General features: G+C 36.2%; 1 protein-coding gene across 7 annotated transcripts in view; it reads left to right on the forward strand.

Annotated features, from left to right (window-relative positions):
• ROBO1 (roundabout guidance receptor 1) overlaps positions 1 to 19,328 on the forward strand; it is a 650,768-nt gene that overhangs the window by 365,011 nt on the left and 266,429 nt on the right. For all 7 annotated transcript variants that reach the window (XM_055801229.1, XM_055801233.1, XM_055801235.1 and 4 more), the window contains one exon: positions 11,067 to 11,393. In XM_055801229.1, coding sequence (XP_055657204.1) covers positions 11,067 to 11,393 — 327 coding nt within the window. The remainder of the gene's footprint in view (positions 1 to 11,066; positions 11,394 to 19,328) is intronic.

Raw genomic sequence — 19,328 nt, forward strand, 5'->3', positions numbered from 1 at the left:
TATCTATGAAACTGTGTAAATACTGTACAATCTTCTTTTACGGAGAAGGAATGCTGTTACGTTGGGACAATTGAGAGGATAGTTCAGCAATTATCTAGAGATGGTAAAGTAAAAATGAAAGTCCTTTGCGCTGTTCTCGGCTCTGTTGATACCTGTATGTTTCACTTGGCAGTGTCAAACTGCTGGCTGTGGGAGTGCCTCTCGTAGCAGGTACCATGGGCTGATGTTCTGTCACTCTTCGTACAGGTAACATTCACCTGGTTGGCTGAAGCATCTCCCTGTGCTCAGCAATGAGAACATGGAGAAGTTTCACTGAGCTCCTTGTTTTTGTGCTTCTCCACTGTATGAAGTCTCATGTTTTCTACCACAGTCACTTTAACAAAATACTCTTCTCTACAGGTCTTACTTTAGTATTTGAATAATGGGGGAATTTTGTAGTGTGCATTGGTAGAGGAGTGTATAGAGCTGAGCGATTCGCTGTGTGCCTTTTCTTGGCATCTTCCAGAGGGCTTTTCTCATAATGTGATTCAGAGCTCAAAGGGTGAGAGCTCTGCATGCAAATGTGTAGGTGATCAAGATGACTTACGGTTTACGTAAGAGTAAATACACAAGCTGGATTAATGGAACTTCTCCAGGCCTTGTGTTTTCGAAGCTGTGTGGTAGCCACTGAATGATACTGAAGTCTTCACTGTGGTTGTAATCCAGTTGTACCGTTTTTACTACAATCAGAATTAAAATCCAGATGAGAAGATACAGGAGTGGCAGAGGTGTTGGTTGAAATTTTTGGTGATTTTTCACTAGATTTTCAGCAGTCATGCTCTGGGATGGAGAATCAGAGCACAGATAATGGCAGCATTAATTCTTCATCCCTGAGAGGAGAAAACTCACTGTGTTGATAGCCTTTTGTGTCCATGCTGTGGTACATTCAAGCTCATCCTGGGATATGGCTTTTTGCATGTATTACCATACATCTGCAGTGGATGCCATGTTAGTGTTGTAAAGCTATGCTTTATGCAAACGATCAAGTAGAAACATTTCTAAAAGAAATGGGTGTGTGGATCTCTCATTTTCCTTGTTTGGAACCAAAGAAACTTTTGAAGCAACAAAAAAAACCAAACCCAGTGGACTTCCTAGCCTGCTGAGGGTTAGGAAATTCAAACACATTCAAAGGGAATTGCACAGTTGCTCAGAAAAAATTATGTTGATGGCATTGATAGGTGGAAGTTTATTTTAGGTGAAAGTTTGTTTACTGTTTTGACGTATCTTTACATTGGTGAAAAATAGCAGTAAAAAGGTATCTTTGCTTATCATGTAGTGAATGTTGTGTTGATTGCTATGCCAAGTAACTCATGGCTTTTTAGTACAGAAATGAGCTGAAATATGTTTTGAGGAGTATGGGATTAATCTGCGTTTATATGGGAAAGTGAACTATTTCATAAGTTCTCTGAAAATGCTGTATTGATTCTGGCTTACTGCTACAAGCAGTAATTTCTCACTGAGTCACTGATGTGTCAGTGTCTAGCAGTATGGTCAGATGTGACTAGCAGTTCTTACAAGTTCAACAGATGTTTAATACCTAAACCAATGTGATCATATTTCCTTTTTCTCTTCCTCTCAGGAAGAGATTATTTATTGCTTTCCCCTGAGAGCATGTTATCTTTTATATTTTTCATACTGATTTACTTAGCATTATATTTGGATAGAAGTATGTTTTGGAAAGAGGGTATGGATAGATGGCTTTTAAGTAAGTGATTATTTGATTTTATTTTTTGAAAAAGTATTATAAAATATTTTGATTGACACAGATATGTACATTTTATGTAATTGTAAACAACTAATTGAAAATAGTTTTCCCTTTGGATTTAAATTTCCATTCTTCCTTATGCAACTAAAACATGACAGTATTGTGTTACTCTAGTAACAACTTGTAATGGAAACTGCCCGGCCTTTTTGTAATTGTCCAAACTTGATGTACAAAAAGCCAAATTGTTTTAAACAAAGCGAGAGAAAGCTGTTTTAATCCAAATTTTTAACACATTAACAACAACAGAGATAAAGAAACTGAACTGCTTAATAGTGATCCTTTTTATTCCATTGTATATTTTTTTCTGAATAGTGAGCACTGAATAGTTAAATTCAAACTTATTCCTGAGCTGATATAACCCTCCTATTAATACCTAATATTTGGATTCATGAGGGCAGTTTTATTATTGCATTCACCCTTGCATCTGAAACAAATCTGTAATCGTCTAAGGGAGTAGGATTTTGGATGGGTGTTTTGAATCCTGGTATTTCTTTTTAAATCTATTTTGGGAACAAGAATAAATGGCAGTATCATTTGTATGCAATGTACCAAAATTAGCACAGGCATAAGCCTAGGAATGCTATTGACTGTGGTGGTATAATATCGGGCTTCTGTTGTCGCAGAATTCAGGAGTGTTGCCTGATACTCAGAAGAAAGCCTTTGGTCCTATCGGGAATTGCTGTTTTTCTGGTTTCCTGATAGCCCTGCGGAAATGAGGATCCATTTTCCCTTCTCTCAGCGTCTCAGGGAGATTTGAACATGCAGTTGATCAATATCAGATTCAGTCTCACACTGAATCAGGAATTGGAAATGTATTAGAGGCTGGCATTCCTAAGCTTGGTAGGAAGTGGCCTTGAGAAGTCTGGAGGTACATGGGGTAAACCATCTGAAACAGTACGAAGAGAAGGCGTTAAATTTGTTTTTACGACTAAATGATTTTTAAAAAGAGCAACCCAAAAATATATCTTTAGATGTATTGTTTTTTATGAATGAGTATAATCATCCAGATGGATGTTTTGTGGTTTATTTGTTTGTCCATATAGATAAAATTTTGGAGTAAAACAGCCTAGTGTGCTCTAATCACACCACACACAGGTGAAATCTTTTACACACACCACAGACACATCTCAAGGTGAAGTACCATTTTTCTGCATCAGTATGTCTGACATCTGAATTATCAACATAGAATATATATTAAAATATATAACATGTCATTAATATAATAATACTTTATATAATATGTGTATATGTATATGAATTTGAGTCCTAGGAATCGTCACTACATTGACGGTGCATTTGGTTTCTTCCGTGCAGCTAAAAAAACTCTTTGCTTTTGGTGCACTGTCGTTTTTCTCCCAAGTTCTGTTTTCCTGTCTCAAATAGCAAATCAGTGGTTCACAGCCAATGAGATATTCTTTCTGTCTGGCATAAAACATGATTGAGGACAATGCTAAGAGATGGAGAGGAGGGCAGAGCCTGACTGTCTGTTTCCTAATCCTCTCTCCCTCCCTCCCTGCTCAGCAGAAAAGCAAGCCCTCGAAATGGCAATTCTCGTGTGACTCACATCAGCCCCTGTCCCCACACTTTCCCACTTACTGTGCCTGGTTTTCCTTCCCAGGTGTGCCAGTGAAACTACTGACAATGGACAGAGCTGGGAGCCCTTCTTTTCTAGGGAACATGATACTTCAGGGAAGAAAAGGGTAACGGTGGTTGCTCAGAGCTGTCCCAGATCTTTCTAACACGTCCTAATTCCTCTGTTTAACCAGTGATCATTTCCAATGTCTTCAGCTCTGTTATCCACAGAATTATCCAGTTATCATCAAATCCTATCACTTTAATATAGCTCAAGTATCTGGTTCCCTAGTCATCTTCCAGTCACTCTTTACTTCAGCTCTACCTAATACTTCCAGCGTTTCACTAATTCTTTGCTACCTCTTTCCCCCAGCCATCTTTTTACACTCTTGACTCATTCCAGGGTCTGTACAGCTCTCAATGTCATGGTGGTCTTTGTGTTTACCCTGTACTGGCCTGACCCCACTGCTTCACTCACCTTGCAGTTCGGTATGATCATCACCAACAGTCTGTCATTGCCAGGTTGTCACATCCGATTGTCCAAAGACAAGCTTGCCTTCAGAACCATTCCCATTCTTCTTGTTGTGCACTTCTTCTCATTTTCATCCCAGTGTGGAAGGTATCTCCAGCCATTTCAAAGACAAAATGAGTAATGAAGTAGCCTTTATTACCTTTGTGTTTGTTTTTGAATATAGTGTGGTTGTTTACTGACTGGGTCATAGTTCATTTTACATTATTAATTAAAACATGCCTGTAATTTCATTACTGTGTTCTTTAAGGGAAAATACTATTCCCAACTTAACATTTTGGTGTATATATTGTAATTTTTACTGCGTAAGGTTTGGTTTCAAAAGTCAGTGCACCTGGTACTGCTGTCTCAGACTATTCCAGTATCCGCTAAAGTTGAATGTGATAAATATCTTACCAGAAAGCAGAATTAAGAGAGAGAAAAAATACATCTGAACACTTTCTTAAACAGGGAACATTACCTACTGCCTGAGGTTTTATGTAAATGTCAGCCTCTTGCATAGCTTAATATAAATATTGCTATTTAAAATTTATATTCCAGCTAATTTAATGAATAACCAGGTCAGGAATTATGCTAACTGCTGGACAAACCAGTAGTGTGTGTTCATGTAACAAAAATTGTTCTTGAAAAAAACATCTCTTTTTCAAGAGAGACGGTTTTAGAGTCAATCTTTAAGTGTTGTTTTTAATTTTAGATGAAGAAACTAAAACATGACTCCTGGTGTTGACACTTTCAGCTTCTTTGTTAAAAGTGATTATTTCAGAGAGCTGGTCTCTCTTAGCAGCTCCTGGGAAATGTGTCTTTGGGTATTATAACAAAAACTCAGTGTTAACATCTGTATAATATTAACTCAGTTTTAATATCTGTACAGATTTTTTTGTTTTACCTACCAATATTTTTCTTTTTCATTTCCACCAGGCAGAAAATTTAAATAACTATAAGATACTCTACACCTTTCCAGAAGTCTTTTTGACTAAAAATGTATGACTTTTTTTTTTTAATCTTAATAATATATGTCCAGAATTACTGCAGAATAAGGAACAGAAACCATTTAAAGTAACGTGATGTATAAATGTTTGGTTTTTATTATTTTTTCTCCGTTATTTAGCTTATTGCTATAATACTTCAGCTAACTTCTGTTCAGTTGACCAGGACATGATTATTATGTAAATGGAATGTCTATAGCTTCCAATGTTCGGGTTACATCTTCTTTCAGTATAAGAGCCAGGCACAAGATCAGTCTGGATTTGAGGCATTTTTAGTACAGCTCCCATTTAAGCTCCCGTTTCAGAGAGACCAACAGACGTGGCTTTAAACTTCAGGCTCTGTCATTATTCTAGGGTTTTTTCCCAGCTGTAAGTGTACAGTAAATTATTGGTTTCTGACATCTCCTGATAGTGTGTTAGCCATGACAGAAATGTATTTGTAATTCATGGTGTGGTAGCAACAAAAAAATACTTTTAAGGTTATCTTTTTAAGTGGGGAAGAATGTTTTGTGGGAGCCTGTAACTCTGAAGTTTAAAAGCCGTGGTCCACACTATTTCTTTTTATATTTTATAACCAGACTTTGTATTTAAAATAAAACTTGCTTTACCCCAAAAGATCCCTTCTTAACAGAAACAATGAAAAAAACCCAACCATTCATTAATTTAATTTCATTAGGAACAGGAACTCAAATAGCAATTAAAGGAGGGGAACAACTGCAGTCCTTGACATGTTCTTTTTTCAGTTTACACGATTAACTTCTCATGCAGGAAACGCTGCAGTGGTTTCTTAGTAGGAATCGTCAGTTAGTGTTCAGTGTCTGTCTTTGCAGTTACATCTTGCTCACCTGCTTTCCATTGTGTGCCTAGGAAAAGACATGGGAGATTTTGCTCTTTTTTGGAAATACGTAGGAGAATTGCAGGTTCTACTGATCCAAACCGAGAGCCTTGCTTGTTACATTTTATGTTATCCAAGTTATTGGAAAGAACTGGACCTATTCCCAGATCGGTATTTGGAACCATTAAACACATCTTAAAGTGCAGTGCAATAAACCTGTAGTCCTGGGTGGCCATTAATCAGCTGATGTACCAGAACTGTTAAATTCCAACTATTCATTTTTGTCTTTTGTGTACAGATACTGGCTCACTTGCAGGACTGTAACATCTGCCACCTGACATTTTTGTTAATAAAGGTGACATCCTTTTTAAGTAGGTATGGATATGGTCACGGTTATGACTGTGCGAAGTAATGGGAAGATTTAGGTTAAAAACATGACTTCCTTTTTTTCTAGACTATATGTTCAGTACTCAGTTGTTTGAGATGAACAGCTGGTGTAAATAAAACTCTGTGCAAAGATCTACTTACTGACTCCAAAGTGACACATCAACCAATGCTATTCTCAAATCAGTATTCCAGAAATATCAGTTCGGTGCAGTTTTGGCTCTTGTGCTTTATAGCGAAGTAGAATAAAAAATGAAATTTCTTTTCTTACAGTTAACTATTTTGGGAAAATCTAAATAGGTGCAGCATTATTGACTTTGGTAATTCCTTCTTGTCTTTGGTTACTGAGGGAAGGCTGCAACACCTGTAAAAAAAAATTCAGAATAGTTGCATTTAAATATACACTGCTCTTGCAGGCTTCAAAGCTCAGAAAATAAGATGTTTTATTCAGGCTGAACAAGTGTAGTATCCAAAGAGTAAGAATATTGAAAAATTGAACTTGAGAGAAAGAAAGTAAATGGGACTGAGATCTCTGTGGATTTTCCTTGTTCTGTTGTTTTTCCTTGAAAATTATTGGCTGTGAGAACAGGTAAACCCAATAGGTTGTTAGCTGCATGTCTTGGGGCAGAAAGTCCACTTTCAGAAAAATGCTTTTTGTTGCCTGTAGTTGATTTTCCCCTGTAACATGATGTGACATTGCCTTGCGCTGTGTGTTTGAAATAGCATTCGAAGTCTGCTTTGCCTCAATCTAGAATTTAAGACAGGGAAAAGCTGAGTGAATCTTATGAGGGGAAAACCAGATGAGATTAGTTTGCTGGCTTCTAACAGCAACAAGATCAAAAAATCCAAGAGGATGGTAAAGAAGGAAAAGATGGCAATCTGCGTGTCAAAGGGATAAAATCCCAAGAAGCCGTGGAGAGTTCTGAGTTAAAGGGCAACTCAAGCACAGGAAGAATGAGATATTTATTACTCAGGGATATGTTTAACCTGAGGATTAGAAAAAGGTTTCTAACCACTAGAGCAAGAGAGTTACGGTATATTTTTCCAGTCAATGTAAATAAAACCATAATAAAATTCCGCCCACTTTCTGAAAAGTTTCTGAAAGAGGTTAAGTTTATGTGTAGTGGAAACACCAGGGAATTGGGAACACTCATATGTTCTGGTGAAGTATAATTGTTTGAGAGAATCACCTAATGCTGGTTTTAAACCAGTGGTCTTGTTTGTTAGCATTTTACTAATAACTTTTATAGCAATTAGGCCAGTTACTCCAATCTTATGTTATGACGTAAAGCATTTCAATAAAAGAAAAGAACAGAGATGTGGTGCTCTGAAAATCAGTGTGAAATGCTATACATCTGAAATGGAAAAGAAATGGGGCCAAGAGTGTACTGGCTTTTTGGCCGTTGGCCAAAGACATGGTCTGTCATGTATCATTGTTATAAGACCTAGGATAAATTACTATTTAGATATATAGAGCTTGGGAATTCAGGTTTTCCGTATGTACCTGAGCTGAAATTTAGATCAACTGTAGATACAATCTTGATTTTTAGCTGTCTTGGGCTGCAGTAGTTCGAGTTTGAGGCACTTTGTTCCAGTAGCACATAAGTTGGATTTTTTGTCCTGCTAAAGGAGAACAGCACACTGTTTTGTACTGATATCATCAGCTTTCCCATTGAAAGACATTCCCAACTATTTTTCAATAATTAGGTTTATATATACTACGAACAGCAAGATTTAAGGTGGGAATAAAGGCAAATCTTGCCGCTGAGTTTAGCATTCATCTAATACTGGTCTTCTCTGAACCTTCACATCTTTTCATTCCAGTGTTCAAGTTCTTGTAAAAATAGTTGTGGCACAGTCCAAGAAACTGGAAACATGATTTCATATAATTGTTCTTTTAAGTAGCAGCATGAAATTGTTAGTATGGCATACTTTAATTGGTGGTATACAGTTGACTTTTTATGAAGAACTTATAATAAAAGCAGAGAACACAAGTTGGTTAGTTTCTATAACCCAGTGCTGTCATCTTGGGGGAAAGAAAAAGTAGCTCTGCTGTACATTTAATGGCAGATCCAGCATGTAATAGGTGTTCTGCCTCTTTTTTTTTTTTTAAAAAAAAAAAACAAAACAAAAACCAAGTATCCCGTTCGGAAGGATTTTTGACAGGAAAATTACAGGATTGGTGCCCACTATAAGATTTATGTTGATAATTGAAGCTGCTTCTTCTCAATAAAATGTAAATGCAGCTTAAATAGCTAGGCTAAAAGGAAAGAAATATTCTAAAAAGAAAAGAAAGAAAAAGAAAAAAAGTAGATATGTAGAAAGATTACAACTTGTTTTTCAAGGCCATTATACCCCTCAGGCAGTTGTCACTACATCCGTGGTTAATGCTTACTACTCATGCAACTTTGGTCACTTTCTGTTTTAAGCAGTTTTATGAAATTTCCTAGAGAAGTGTTACTTTATAAAATGCTATGATAAAAAAAAAAAGTACATTTCTTTCATTTTAACTCCTCTAATTTTACCCAGTAAGGAAATTTAAAGAGTATATGAGCATTTCTGGAGTTTCCTGAGGACCTTTTTTCCCCGACAGTTTTGAGTCTAAGTTTTCAAGAAAGTTCAGAGGTCATTCTTTAAACTTTAATTCCATACAGTACTTGAAGTGCAGTGTACAGTCGCTTTAATGTCAGTATGGGAAGCGTGCATACAGTGTATGTGAAAATGGTACTTCATTTATTTGTGGTCTGGGCCAGGCTGACAGAAACAATGGGAGGCTTGTACTATATTGTGTGCTGGCTAGCTAGCATTATCTGTGAAAATAAAATGTGATATGTACTAGTATATGTGCAAACTTTGAGTTTTAAACAAATTTTTCTTAACTATCTTTAAACATTTCACATCAAATTTGGCTTTTTATATTTTCAGAGTGACTTATAACACTGGTTTTTAGTGCTCTAATTCATTGTTTCTGTGCCTCTCCTTATGAAGTACATAAGTGAGTGGGATTGTAAAACAAAAAAAACAAACAAACAAACAAAAAACCAAACCAAATTATCCCTGTATAGGCATTTTTACCTTGGAAAGAGAGTTCTAAAATTGGTCACCCCATTTATGAGGGCAGCATTGTTACATGAGGGGCTTTTCACAAAAGGTCTGTAAAAGTTCAGGATGAGTAGGCACAAACACAGTTTGCAAGGACTGAGATGTGCTCTCAGGGAAAACAGAAGTCCGTTAGAGGCTGCAAAAGACCTGTGCTGGTTGGCACAATTTTCTTTTCTTGTACTTTTACCTCTCCTCTCACTGGGTCTGACCTGTTTGTTACCTCTAGGAGGTGCAGCTCAGTCTTGTGTTAGTGGCGTACAGGGCTGGGCTGCACAGGGACGTGTAGCCCCCAAAAGGGTTTGGGAGCTTCCTGACTTGCGTTCTGTCTACCCATACTTTACTTTTCATGTCTCAGGCAGTTGTTGCAGGTAAAAGTAAGTGTAAAATATAATTACTTGTTTGCTTTAGGTACTATGAGATCTTGCAGTATTGTGAATATCCGAACAAAAATTGGCAAAGTAGGTACTACATATATTATCTTTCCTCAAAGGACTAAAGAGTAGGTTTATTGCTTTTGGAATTATTTTTTAGTCAATGATCAATAACGGTCATGTACAAGTGTATTTTTTTACTGCATACAGAATGCATACATATTTCAGTGTAGCCAAGCCATGCTACCAGAGATTGGGAAATGCGTGACTAGCGCTAGCTGATTAATGTAACATAATTTGCATTGATTATCTGGAAGGGAAATGTGTGAAATAAACTTTACAGGAAAATTCTACATTATAGAATATTGTTATTTGTATATAAAGACATATTTATGGTATGCACACATATAGTATATATTGAAAGCAGAGCTCTCTGGGACTCTGCTCTCCTTGTCTCCTTCCCTTTTGCCCTACAAATTTACGGTCTATTAACCTGCAGTAAATAGGTCTTGTATTTCTTTCTGCTGCTTCACAGGTGTTCAAAGCCCACATTATAATGTTAAAGAATCTTGGCATCTGAACTTTTAATAATCAGCAATTAGTGACCCAAGAGACTATTTTTATCCATGGCAAAGTTGTATATCAAGAAAGAGAGAAATAAGGAAAATAGTTTTAAATTGAGTCAGGAATTTAAAACCCTCAAAGCTTTGGTAGCTGCTTATTCTTGATTTGGAATTCTTGGCACCCGGTTGGCTGCCACATTCTTCTGGTATGTATCTATGCAGACAGTTGCAGGTGTTTTTTTTTTTATGCCAGTTATCAGCTTGCAGTTTGAATGAGTTTGAAATTAAATTCTTTTTTAGAAGAGTATTTTGTTGACTTGTAACTTTTCTTTTATCCCTGATACTGTTGTCTCATATTGTATCAGAATTCTAGATTCCATGCATTTGTACCTCGTACAAGTAAAATAAAGCAACTTTGTGTGTGCTGGTGATGTTAGTCTTACTCTGCAGACATCGCATGAATTAATGGACTTTCCAAGAGGTTAAATGAGGTTGACTATGACTTTGTGCTATGAATTAGAGCAGTACCAGTTTTGCTGGTAGAGATGGTCTGATGTTTATAGAGTATCTGTAGAACTAGTATTTCATAATCTACGTATACATATGGATGTGTGTATAAACTTACAGACATGAATAAATAAACAAATACATGTTTAGGAACATGGCAGTTAAGTTCACTAACATAGGTTGCCTGTTAAAAAATGCTTTTGAATGTATTCACTTGGGAGAGCCTTACAATCAAAGAAGTGCATTAAGGTTGAATGTTTGGTTGGTTTTTTTTTTACTTTAAGATTATGTCAATAGTTGCTCTTATTAAATCCTGTACTACGAGGTAATGGTTAAATAGTTGTACTGCAAAACACAGTGACTATACCTGGCAGTGATCTCCTAAGAAAACTGCTGTTTTTTTTATCTTGCAGGTTCCCGTCTTCGTCAAGAAGATTTCCCACCTCGAATTGTTGAACACCCTTCTGATCTAATTGTTTCCAAAGGAGAACCAGCAACTTTAAACTGTAAAGCAGAAGGAAGGCCAACCCCCACCATTGAGTGGTACAAGGGGGGAGAAAGAGTAGAAACGGACAAGGATGATCCACGCTCCCACCGCATGCTGCTGCCCAGTGGATCTTTATTTTTCTTACGCATAGTCCACGGGCGCAAGAGTAGGCCAGATGAAGGGGTCTATGTCTGTGTGGCAAGGAATTACCTTGGGGAAGCTGTAAGTCATAATGCATCGCTGGAGGTGGCAAGTAAGTGCTTTTTTTTTCTTTTCTTTTTTCTTCACTCTTCGGTAACAGCCGCTTGCTTTGATGTTATTTGAAGATTAAAAAAATTGTGAGCTGCCTCTGAGGCATTGACTTAAAACCAAAGAAGGAATGATATGCTCAAATATTACAGAGAGAGGAAAAAAGAAAAACAGTCAGGAAAGGTATCGTATCACTACAGAAATTCAGACATTTTTGTGCTTTCTCACTACTTTTGTGCTTCCATGCAATTATAATTACTTAATGTTTTTCAGATTTTGTATATTTAATTTCAGTTTATAGATGTTTTTCCTCTCCAGATAACCATGCAAAATGCCATATGGAGGCAGGAGGGCCAGGGTATGTTTGCAATTGTTGTTGCACCAATAAAACATTAGAAACAAAAATTGGCAGATTTAGAAATTTTTTTGTTCTTTTCTTTTTCTCTCCAAAAGAAATGACTTACAAATTATGTCTCTAGTTCTAAGTATTTGGGCAACGGAAGAAGCAGTCAAGTACGTTCACGTTAGTTTGTACTGCTTATCTCTTCCTGTATACCCTTTAAATTCTACAGGAAGAGAGAGTGTACATGAAAGTGTTTTAATGTTTCATATGGAGGGCCAAGTATAGGTCAAAAAATACCAGTTTTGGGGTATGAAGTATGAGAGGAAAACTTGGATTCAAAAGTTAGGTGTCTATTTTAAGTTGCTTTTATAGGCTTCTTCTGTAATCTCTAGCCATCAGTCTGGTGTAATGTTGAAGAGCTAGCACAGAACTGGGTGAGTCATTCTCTGAAAACACCTATCCCTGTCTAAATGATTCATGTTGTCAAATAGCTCTGACAAGGCTCCTAACTTTTAGAGAAGTTAAATGCTCCTGTATAACTATAGAAGAAGGGCTAGATTTTCCTAACTCTCACAGAAGGTAAAGGAAATAGACTTTATATTTGTGCGTTTACTTGAGCCCTTTGCCTGGTCTCACTCACATTCACAGGCAGTCCCAAGGTCATTCATAATGCTCGTACCAGAAGGATCTTGAGCATCACATGTAATATGGTAAATACGCATGAGTAACATCTATTACCATGCAGTTTCCTTGTTGCCACTTCCAGTGATGAAAGAAATCGGTGTCTGGCTAGCTGGAAGTATGCTTATCCAGTAAACGTATAACCTGTTTAAAGCATCTGTTGATTGGTTACTCACAAATGTTATCTTCAGTATCTTACAGGTGTAATTTTGAGGGGGGTGTTAATGTTCAAGAGATTTTGATTTTTATCTGATTGCTGTTGTTTACTTCATAGCACTACTCACTGACTCTTCCAATGAGTTTTAATGTTCTGTCCATGCAGCAAAGCAGTGTGGACAGTGTGCTTATTTCACATTCTTTTGGTTTGCGACGTACCTTGAAGTAATATTTGAAATACATGTGGTTTTGTGTCTTCCACAATTTCTCATCAGAACCCAGAAACGTGAGAAAATTTCAGTGGTTGGTACACTGTGGCGTGCATCAGTTCAAGTGGTGATAGTTGCTAAATGTGTTTGTCACTCCTGCCTGAAGTCATCTGCATGTGGTTACAGTAGAGAGCCTAACTGACAGGGTCTGAATGCAAAATATTGATATTGCTACAATTTTTTTCTAAGACCATCTGTCAACACTCAAGACAATAATAATAATAATAAAACAAAATTAGTATTTTCTTAAAGGGATTCAAATGCACACCACCTAACAATAGTATAGCATTAATTTGTTAATCCAGCTCAAAATTACCCTCATATTGAAGGCTAGTGTCAGGAAAAATACCTATCAACAATGCTGAAGGGAAGCTCTGCCCTCCCCCCAGTCTATATTTAGACATAAAATTTGTAAGTATAACTGTATACAGTTTTAACTGTATACCAGGAGATTATAGTCAAAGAATTTTAACAGAAGAAGTTAGGATTTTAATATAAAAGGTAGTGATGTGACAGTGCAAAAGCACAAAACCACTTTAAATAGTACAGAAGAGGTAAGGAACACTGAAAGAGTTGAAGGCTGTTGGAATAAATATTCATCAAATTTAAAAGTTATGTATTATAGCTGTAATGCTGTTGTCATTATAAAGTGCAGTTACATTCACAGTGGATTGCTGCAAATCAGTAAACTGTTTTGATTAGCTTCTCAGTACGCCTGTTCTGAGCACCGCAGCATTTATATTTTGTATACAGTCATATGCAACTGCTGGTTTCGAAATCCTTATGTTATAGTTTAATTTTTGTATGTTTATAGAGTAAAATTGTCTTTATTTAGTTTCCATTTGCAAAATACAGATGACCATTTAGAGTACTCATTTGGTTATATGCTTTGGTACTGTAATTTTGACCAAAAAGTTTCCATGAAACATAAGACACAGAAGCATGTTTGGCACTGTACTTGTTTTTCCAGCTTTTGCTGGAAGAAGCAGCTTGTGTCCGCATCAGTTTTTGTGATGGGGAGTTTATCACATTTTCTTCTACCAACTCATACAGTAATGGCTTTAATTGGATGACGTTCTTTCACTGTTCAATGGATGTGTAGATTTGACTTCAGATTCAGGTTAATACTAAAAATATTTTTTTACTGTTGCTCCTTTGTGCATATCAAATTTTTTTTAAGCAGTTCCAATATTAATGTTTTAAATAGTCCACAAGGAGAGTTTGTTGCCTGTGTAATAAGGTGGACATCTGCCGTAAGTATACTGTGCATACGTTTTGCAGTTTAAAAGAAGGAAATGTGGAAGGATTTCAAGACTATAAAAATTTCAGAAGTGCACTATGTTAGAAGTTGGTTTATCTTCTTAAATACCTGTGTATTTTAAGAACTTTAAAAATAGCTTTAAATGTGATTGCCGCAATGGGGGAGAGATTAAAATCATAAATCATAAAGTTATTTTCCCTCTTCTTTGTCCCTTTCTATTCATCAACCTTTCTTTGGTGACTTGACTGAGGTGTGCATGTCATTTAATCTAAAGGATGCTTCATTTTCTTCCACTGATATGTATCTCGGTCATGATAGTGTTAGTCCTCAAATAATACCATTGAACGTGATCTAAATACCATTTATTATCAGGAAACTGAATTCAGTCAGTCTCTTATGCAATCTCTGCAACTTATGGCCCTTCCAAAATGTTTGTAGATCCTATGTGTCTGCTTATAGTGTTGGGGATTTGTTATATCTTGTTCATAATGTTATTTTATATATGTATATCTATACACACTGTTTGTAGCTGTATTTCTTGCAGTTTCTGTTGCTATTTCTTTGAAACCGTGCCCCATCCTTGTCCCCAAAATAGCCTTAAAAACAAGATGGTCCTTCTGGCTGGTGAAGAGCAGTGCTGTTCTTAAATCTATGAAACAAGTGCTTGAACCCCCACTGACTTTATTGTGTTTGATTATGTTGCAGGGACTGTAACTTTCCCAAATCAAATGGGTAGCCACTTGATATTTCAATAATTAAATCTCAGACACTTTAGAGACTAGTAAAACTGTTCTAAGATACACAGCCCTGTGCAAAGTAGCTTTGTAACTTAGTATTATGTGACATTTTCTATGTAATTTAGATCTATAAGATTTTCATAAAGGGGAAGAATAAGAATCTGCCTAAATAGGAACTCAGCAGAAAGCAGAATTCAGAGTAAGTTAAGTAAGAGATGTAACTCCTGTTTAATTGGGGGATTCTGGTTTTGGTAGTTGGCTGACTTCATTTGCATATGAAAAATTATTCCCACAAAATTTCTGAAATGGGGAGTCACTGTATGCGTTCAAACTTAATTTGTAGTAGAACAGTTTCAGTAGGGTGGCCTAGAAAGGGTGTGCAACGGGATACTCGGGTAACAGGCTGCAGTCATTCTTCAGACTTGGGCTGCTACAAGTACATTTACCTTGCTCTTCTTGAATTCCTGAACTCAGCCTTTCGATCACTGGAGTCCTACGTAAATTAGCTCCATATTTTGGATTTGAGGAATGTAACTGGTTATGGATTACTGCCTACCAGTCACATGTTCTCCAGTGGTGAAAGATGCTAAGGAACATGAAAAAGGACATAGCCCTGTCAAAACAAAACTGAGTAATTCTCTCTATAAACGTCAGCTTTTACGGGTGGGAGCACAAAATGAAACCATGCTTGATCCTCAGAGTAAGGGCTTTTATCACATAAACCCTTGGGAAACAAAAGTCAATTTTCACGGTAGAGAAATAAAAGCAGTTTTGGAAAACTGGAAAGTTACCCATTAGCAGACTGGAAAGCGGCTGCAGCTGCTTCATATGCCTGAATCTCTCTGGACTGTCTGGTGAACAGTGCACCTGTTTAAGACCAGATTCAGTTATTGGTGTGTGTGGTAAGTCTGATTCAGGGTTTAATTTTTTTCTTTTGTTTTCCTCCAGTTCTTCCTTTTTGAGGAAAAAATTATCTCTGGTTCTCACAGGTGTCTGTTACGTAGCATTATGTAGACACCTACCCATGTCAAGAGTGGCAACAATGGCTGCAGTGGTATATTCATTTTATTTCTCCACTCTAATGTTTTTAGGGATGTTAAGAAAAATAAAATATGAATGAAGTTGTTTTCTTGTCAGTGGCTTTGTGTGTCTTTATTTCAAATTGCTTTTCTCTGAGACACATTTATTTCACTTTTGCCATGAAAGTTCTAGGTTAAAAATTGACATAGCATTCCTATTTCCCACTGATAATACGGATTTGCTTCTGAAGAGCAATGCTTTTGCAAAAGTATTTGTAAAGTATGTACACATGTATGTTACCTCTAACCTCAATAACAGGATATTTTATGCTAAGTAAGCTGCTGTGTATAGAGGTTTGCATGCATTTGTTTTCAATTTATGATCAATAATACTCCAAATACTTTCTACATCAGATCCCAGGAACATCCCAGTTACAGACTTGCTATGCTGTGATTTTAAAAAGAAACGTAACCCCTTACATAGCAAAGGATTGATACAAAAGAGAAGTTAACAGCTCTGTCTGTTTAGTGGTTTTAAAACAATAGTACCCTTCTCACAATGAAAGTTGCATTTTTCGTGTGTATTGCTTTCATCACATTTGGCCTGTGTGGTTTTAGGCTACATGAGTAAACTTGCCCTACTGCCTGCCATTGTACAGCATCAGTGTTTCAAACCAAGCTGAAATCAATGAACAAATCTGCAGATCTTGTTACTTGAGCTGTTAATGTCTTACTGATAAACAAGTGACTCAATGCAAATACTTAAATATATATAACAAAGATGAATCTCATTAAGTTGCTATGTATATATAAAAAAAAATTACTGAAACTATGCCATTCCTTACCACAAGCAATGGCATTAACAACAGTCGCTTGAGGCATAGAAGGTTTTAATAATAGTGCTGTTGCTAATGCCTCTTAAAACCTACTATTTGTCAATGGCAGGTTTACCTTGAACCTGACTCTTTCAATGCTTGTCGCAGTGGTATGCTAAGCCTGGATTACTATAAACTGCCTCTGAAGCATATTTTACCAAAAATGTAACATCATTTAGAATAAATTTATTTGCAGTGAGGTCAAAGTTGCATGCAGATGTGCTGGCTTTATAATGTAGTTAACTGTGTTTGAGGAAGGCAAGAACAATTATTTTAGCTACTTTTACAAGTTTGCTTATATTAATTTCTTCTGCTGTTACAACTCATTGAGAGTTTAAATGTCATTGTAGTTCTGGAAGTCCAGCACCTGGATTTTGAAGATGCATAGAGCCTTATCTTTAGTGTTCATATATATTGTTTCCTTTAGTAACCAACTCCCTGGTAACTGTAGAACTGAAGTATTTTATTAGTACTATTATGAAATCCCACTAAATGCTACTTCTAGGAAATCTAATTGTCCCAATGAGACTTCAGAATGAACGAGAACATGCGAAGAAACTAAAAAAATAATGTCTTTGAAATATGCTGTTGTATTTCTAGATGCTAGTGTGTGTGTGTGTTTCCATGCACATGCTTTTTCTCTCTTAAGCATAGTAATATTGCATCCTTGAAATTTTGGGAAGTGAAACTTGTACTTTTTTCCTTTCTATTTTTTTTTTCATTAGATGAAAATGATGTTGTCACATATTGAGGTGGACCTAATGAGAACAGCAGATGCTTAACGAGCCTTCCATATTTTAAAGAATGCTTATCCAGTTGTGTTTACTTTTACCTATAAAAAGGGTAAAAGTAGAGTGAAATAAGGAATTTTTGTCCCATTAAACCTCTATAACAAAATAGGGAGGTTTTATGTTCATATTTGATGTAAATATTTCTGCTTTGTAGACCTTCTTTAAATTATAACATGAATCAGCCAAACACGAAAGCAGATAGAGAAGTGAAGCTGCACAGAAATCCAGCAGTGCAGCAAATGGAAATGCTTAAAAATCGTTGTTCCTACTGTACTCAGGTTTAATCATGTTGTTATAGCTATTATATTCCTATTTCAGGTTTAGAAAAAATGGTCTTCCATGAGCCTTCCATGGCTGTCCTGACAGCCCTCTATGAAAGTCCTATAGCATGGTTTAAAAATGAAATATTGACACATATGAAGAATTTCAGTTGAACTCATAGCATGGTGTAATTAGGAAAAAAAAAAAAATTTCAAAGGATTCCAAATGAGAACAGAAATTGCTAGGGTGATCTCTACTGGGTGGAAATAAGCTATAATTTTAGATTGTCTTCAAATTGGACTGTCCTGACACGTGGAGGCAATATGTTGAGTTTCTTATGTTCATGCTCTTTATGAACAGAAGTTGCCTTCATGCAACCAATCGACACAGACCCTGTGTCAAGTTTCAGAGAAAGTGGCTGAATTATTTTAAGATCATTTTGTTTGATGAAATCAAGATCTGAAAGCTCATGTTTTGTACTGAATTAGTACAAAATTTCTTTTCTCTCACCCCTTGCTATGTCATTACGATTTTTTGTAGAGAAGTAGTATATTTAAGACCAGGGAATTTGGCATGATTCTTTCATGTGTAGCTTTGTCATAGTTGTAACATGGTCTTCAGTACATATTAGGTGACTGTTCTAGTTATAAAAATGCTTTGTTCAGTTTTGAAATTGCAGAAAAGGAATAAAAATGACGTACAGTCAGTGTAGGTGTCTTACAGTTAAAAACACTTCAAGATCTTTGAATTACAAGAAACAGAGTTAACCATTCTCAGGAGGGGATAATTTCATCGGTAGCCTTGTTAATTATCATTGATAAAATGAAATGTCCCCTGTTCTGAAATTCCTTTGACAGATGAAGGAAAGGTTTCTCCATAATCTAAGGATCAGTGATGACTTCATTGTGTTATACAGAATATGAGCTGTTTGATTAACTGCAAAATTCCTTGTCATTTTGCATGAATTTTAGGTGATATAAGTTCTCCCTGAGTTGTTGTTTGTATCATTAGCTTCCTGTTATGCGATACTGTCAAAATTCAAACCAATTAATTTTTATAAATGTTCTGTGTTTTAAATTATACTTTATGTGCAATAACTGGTGTGGTAGAGGAATCAGGCAAACAGGTTACTACCTTCTTCAGTTGTGTGATAATGAATATAACCTTGGGTATGTATCAGAATCTCCAACATTTGAGGCACCTGTGGTCTCAGAGAAAAAAAAGTCCTTTTTAACAAAACATTTAGTTTTTTTTCCTCATTGAAGAAAGGAACTTAATATATTGCTGGCAGTATATTATCCTACTAGGCCATATGATTTTAGCACTGGGCAAACCTCAGAAGAACAGTTCTGTTTATTTGCTGTCACGATCCACAGATCTATATATGCAACTATGCTCAACAGTGGTATGTATTGGCTAATGCTGTTACATTTTCTGTGCTTCCAGCAGCTATCTCATTTACTATATTTTCACATTTCTTACTGAAAAAACTTTTAAGGATTTTTTTCATTAAAAGCTGGGTTAAAAAGATTTTAATGACGTTTTT

This window comes from Falco peregrinus, chromosome 4 (genome assembly GCF_023634155.1).
Source record: "Falco peregrinus isolate bFalPer1 chromosome 4, bFalPer1.pri, whole genome shotgun sequence".
Taxonomy (NCBI): Eukaryota; Metazoa; Chordata; class Aves; order Falconiformes; family Falconidae; genus Falco; species Falco peregrinus.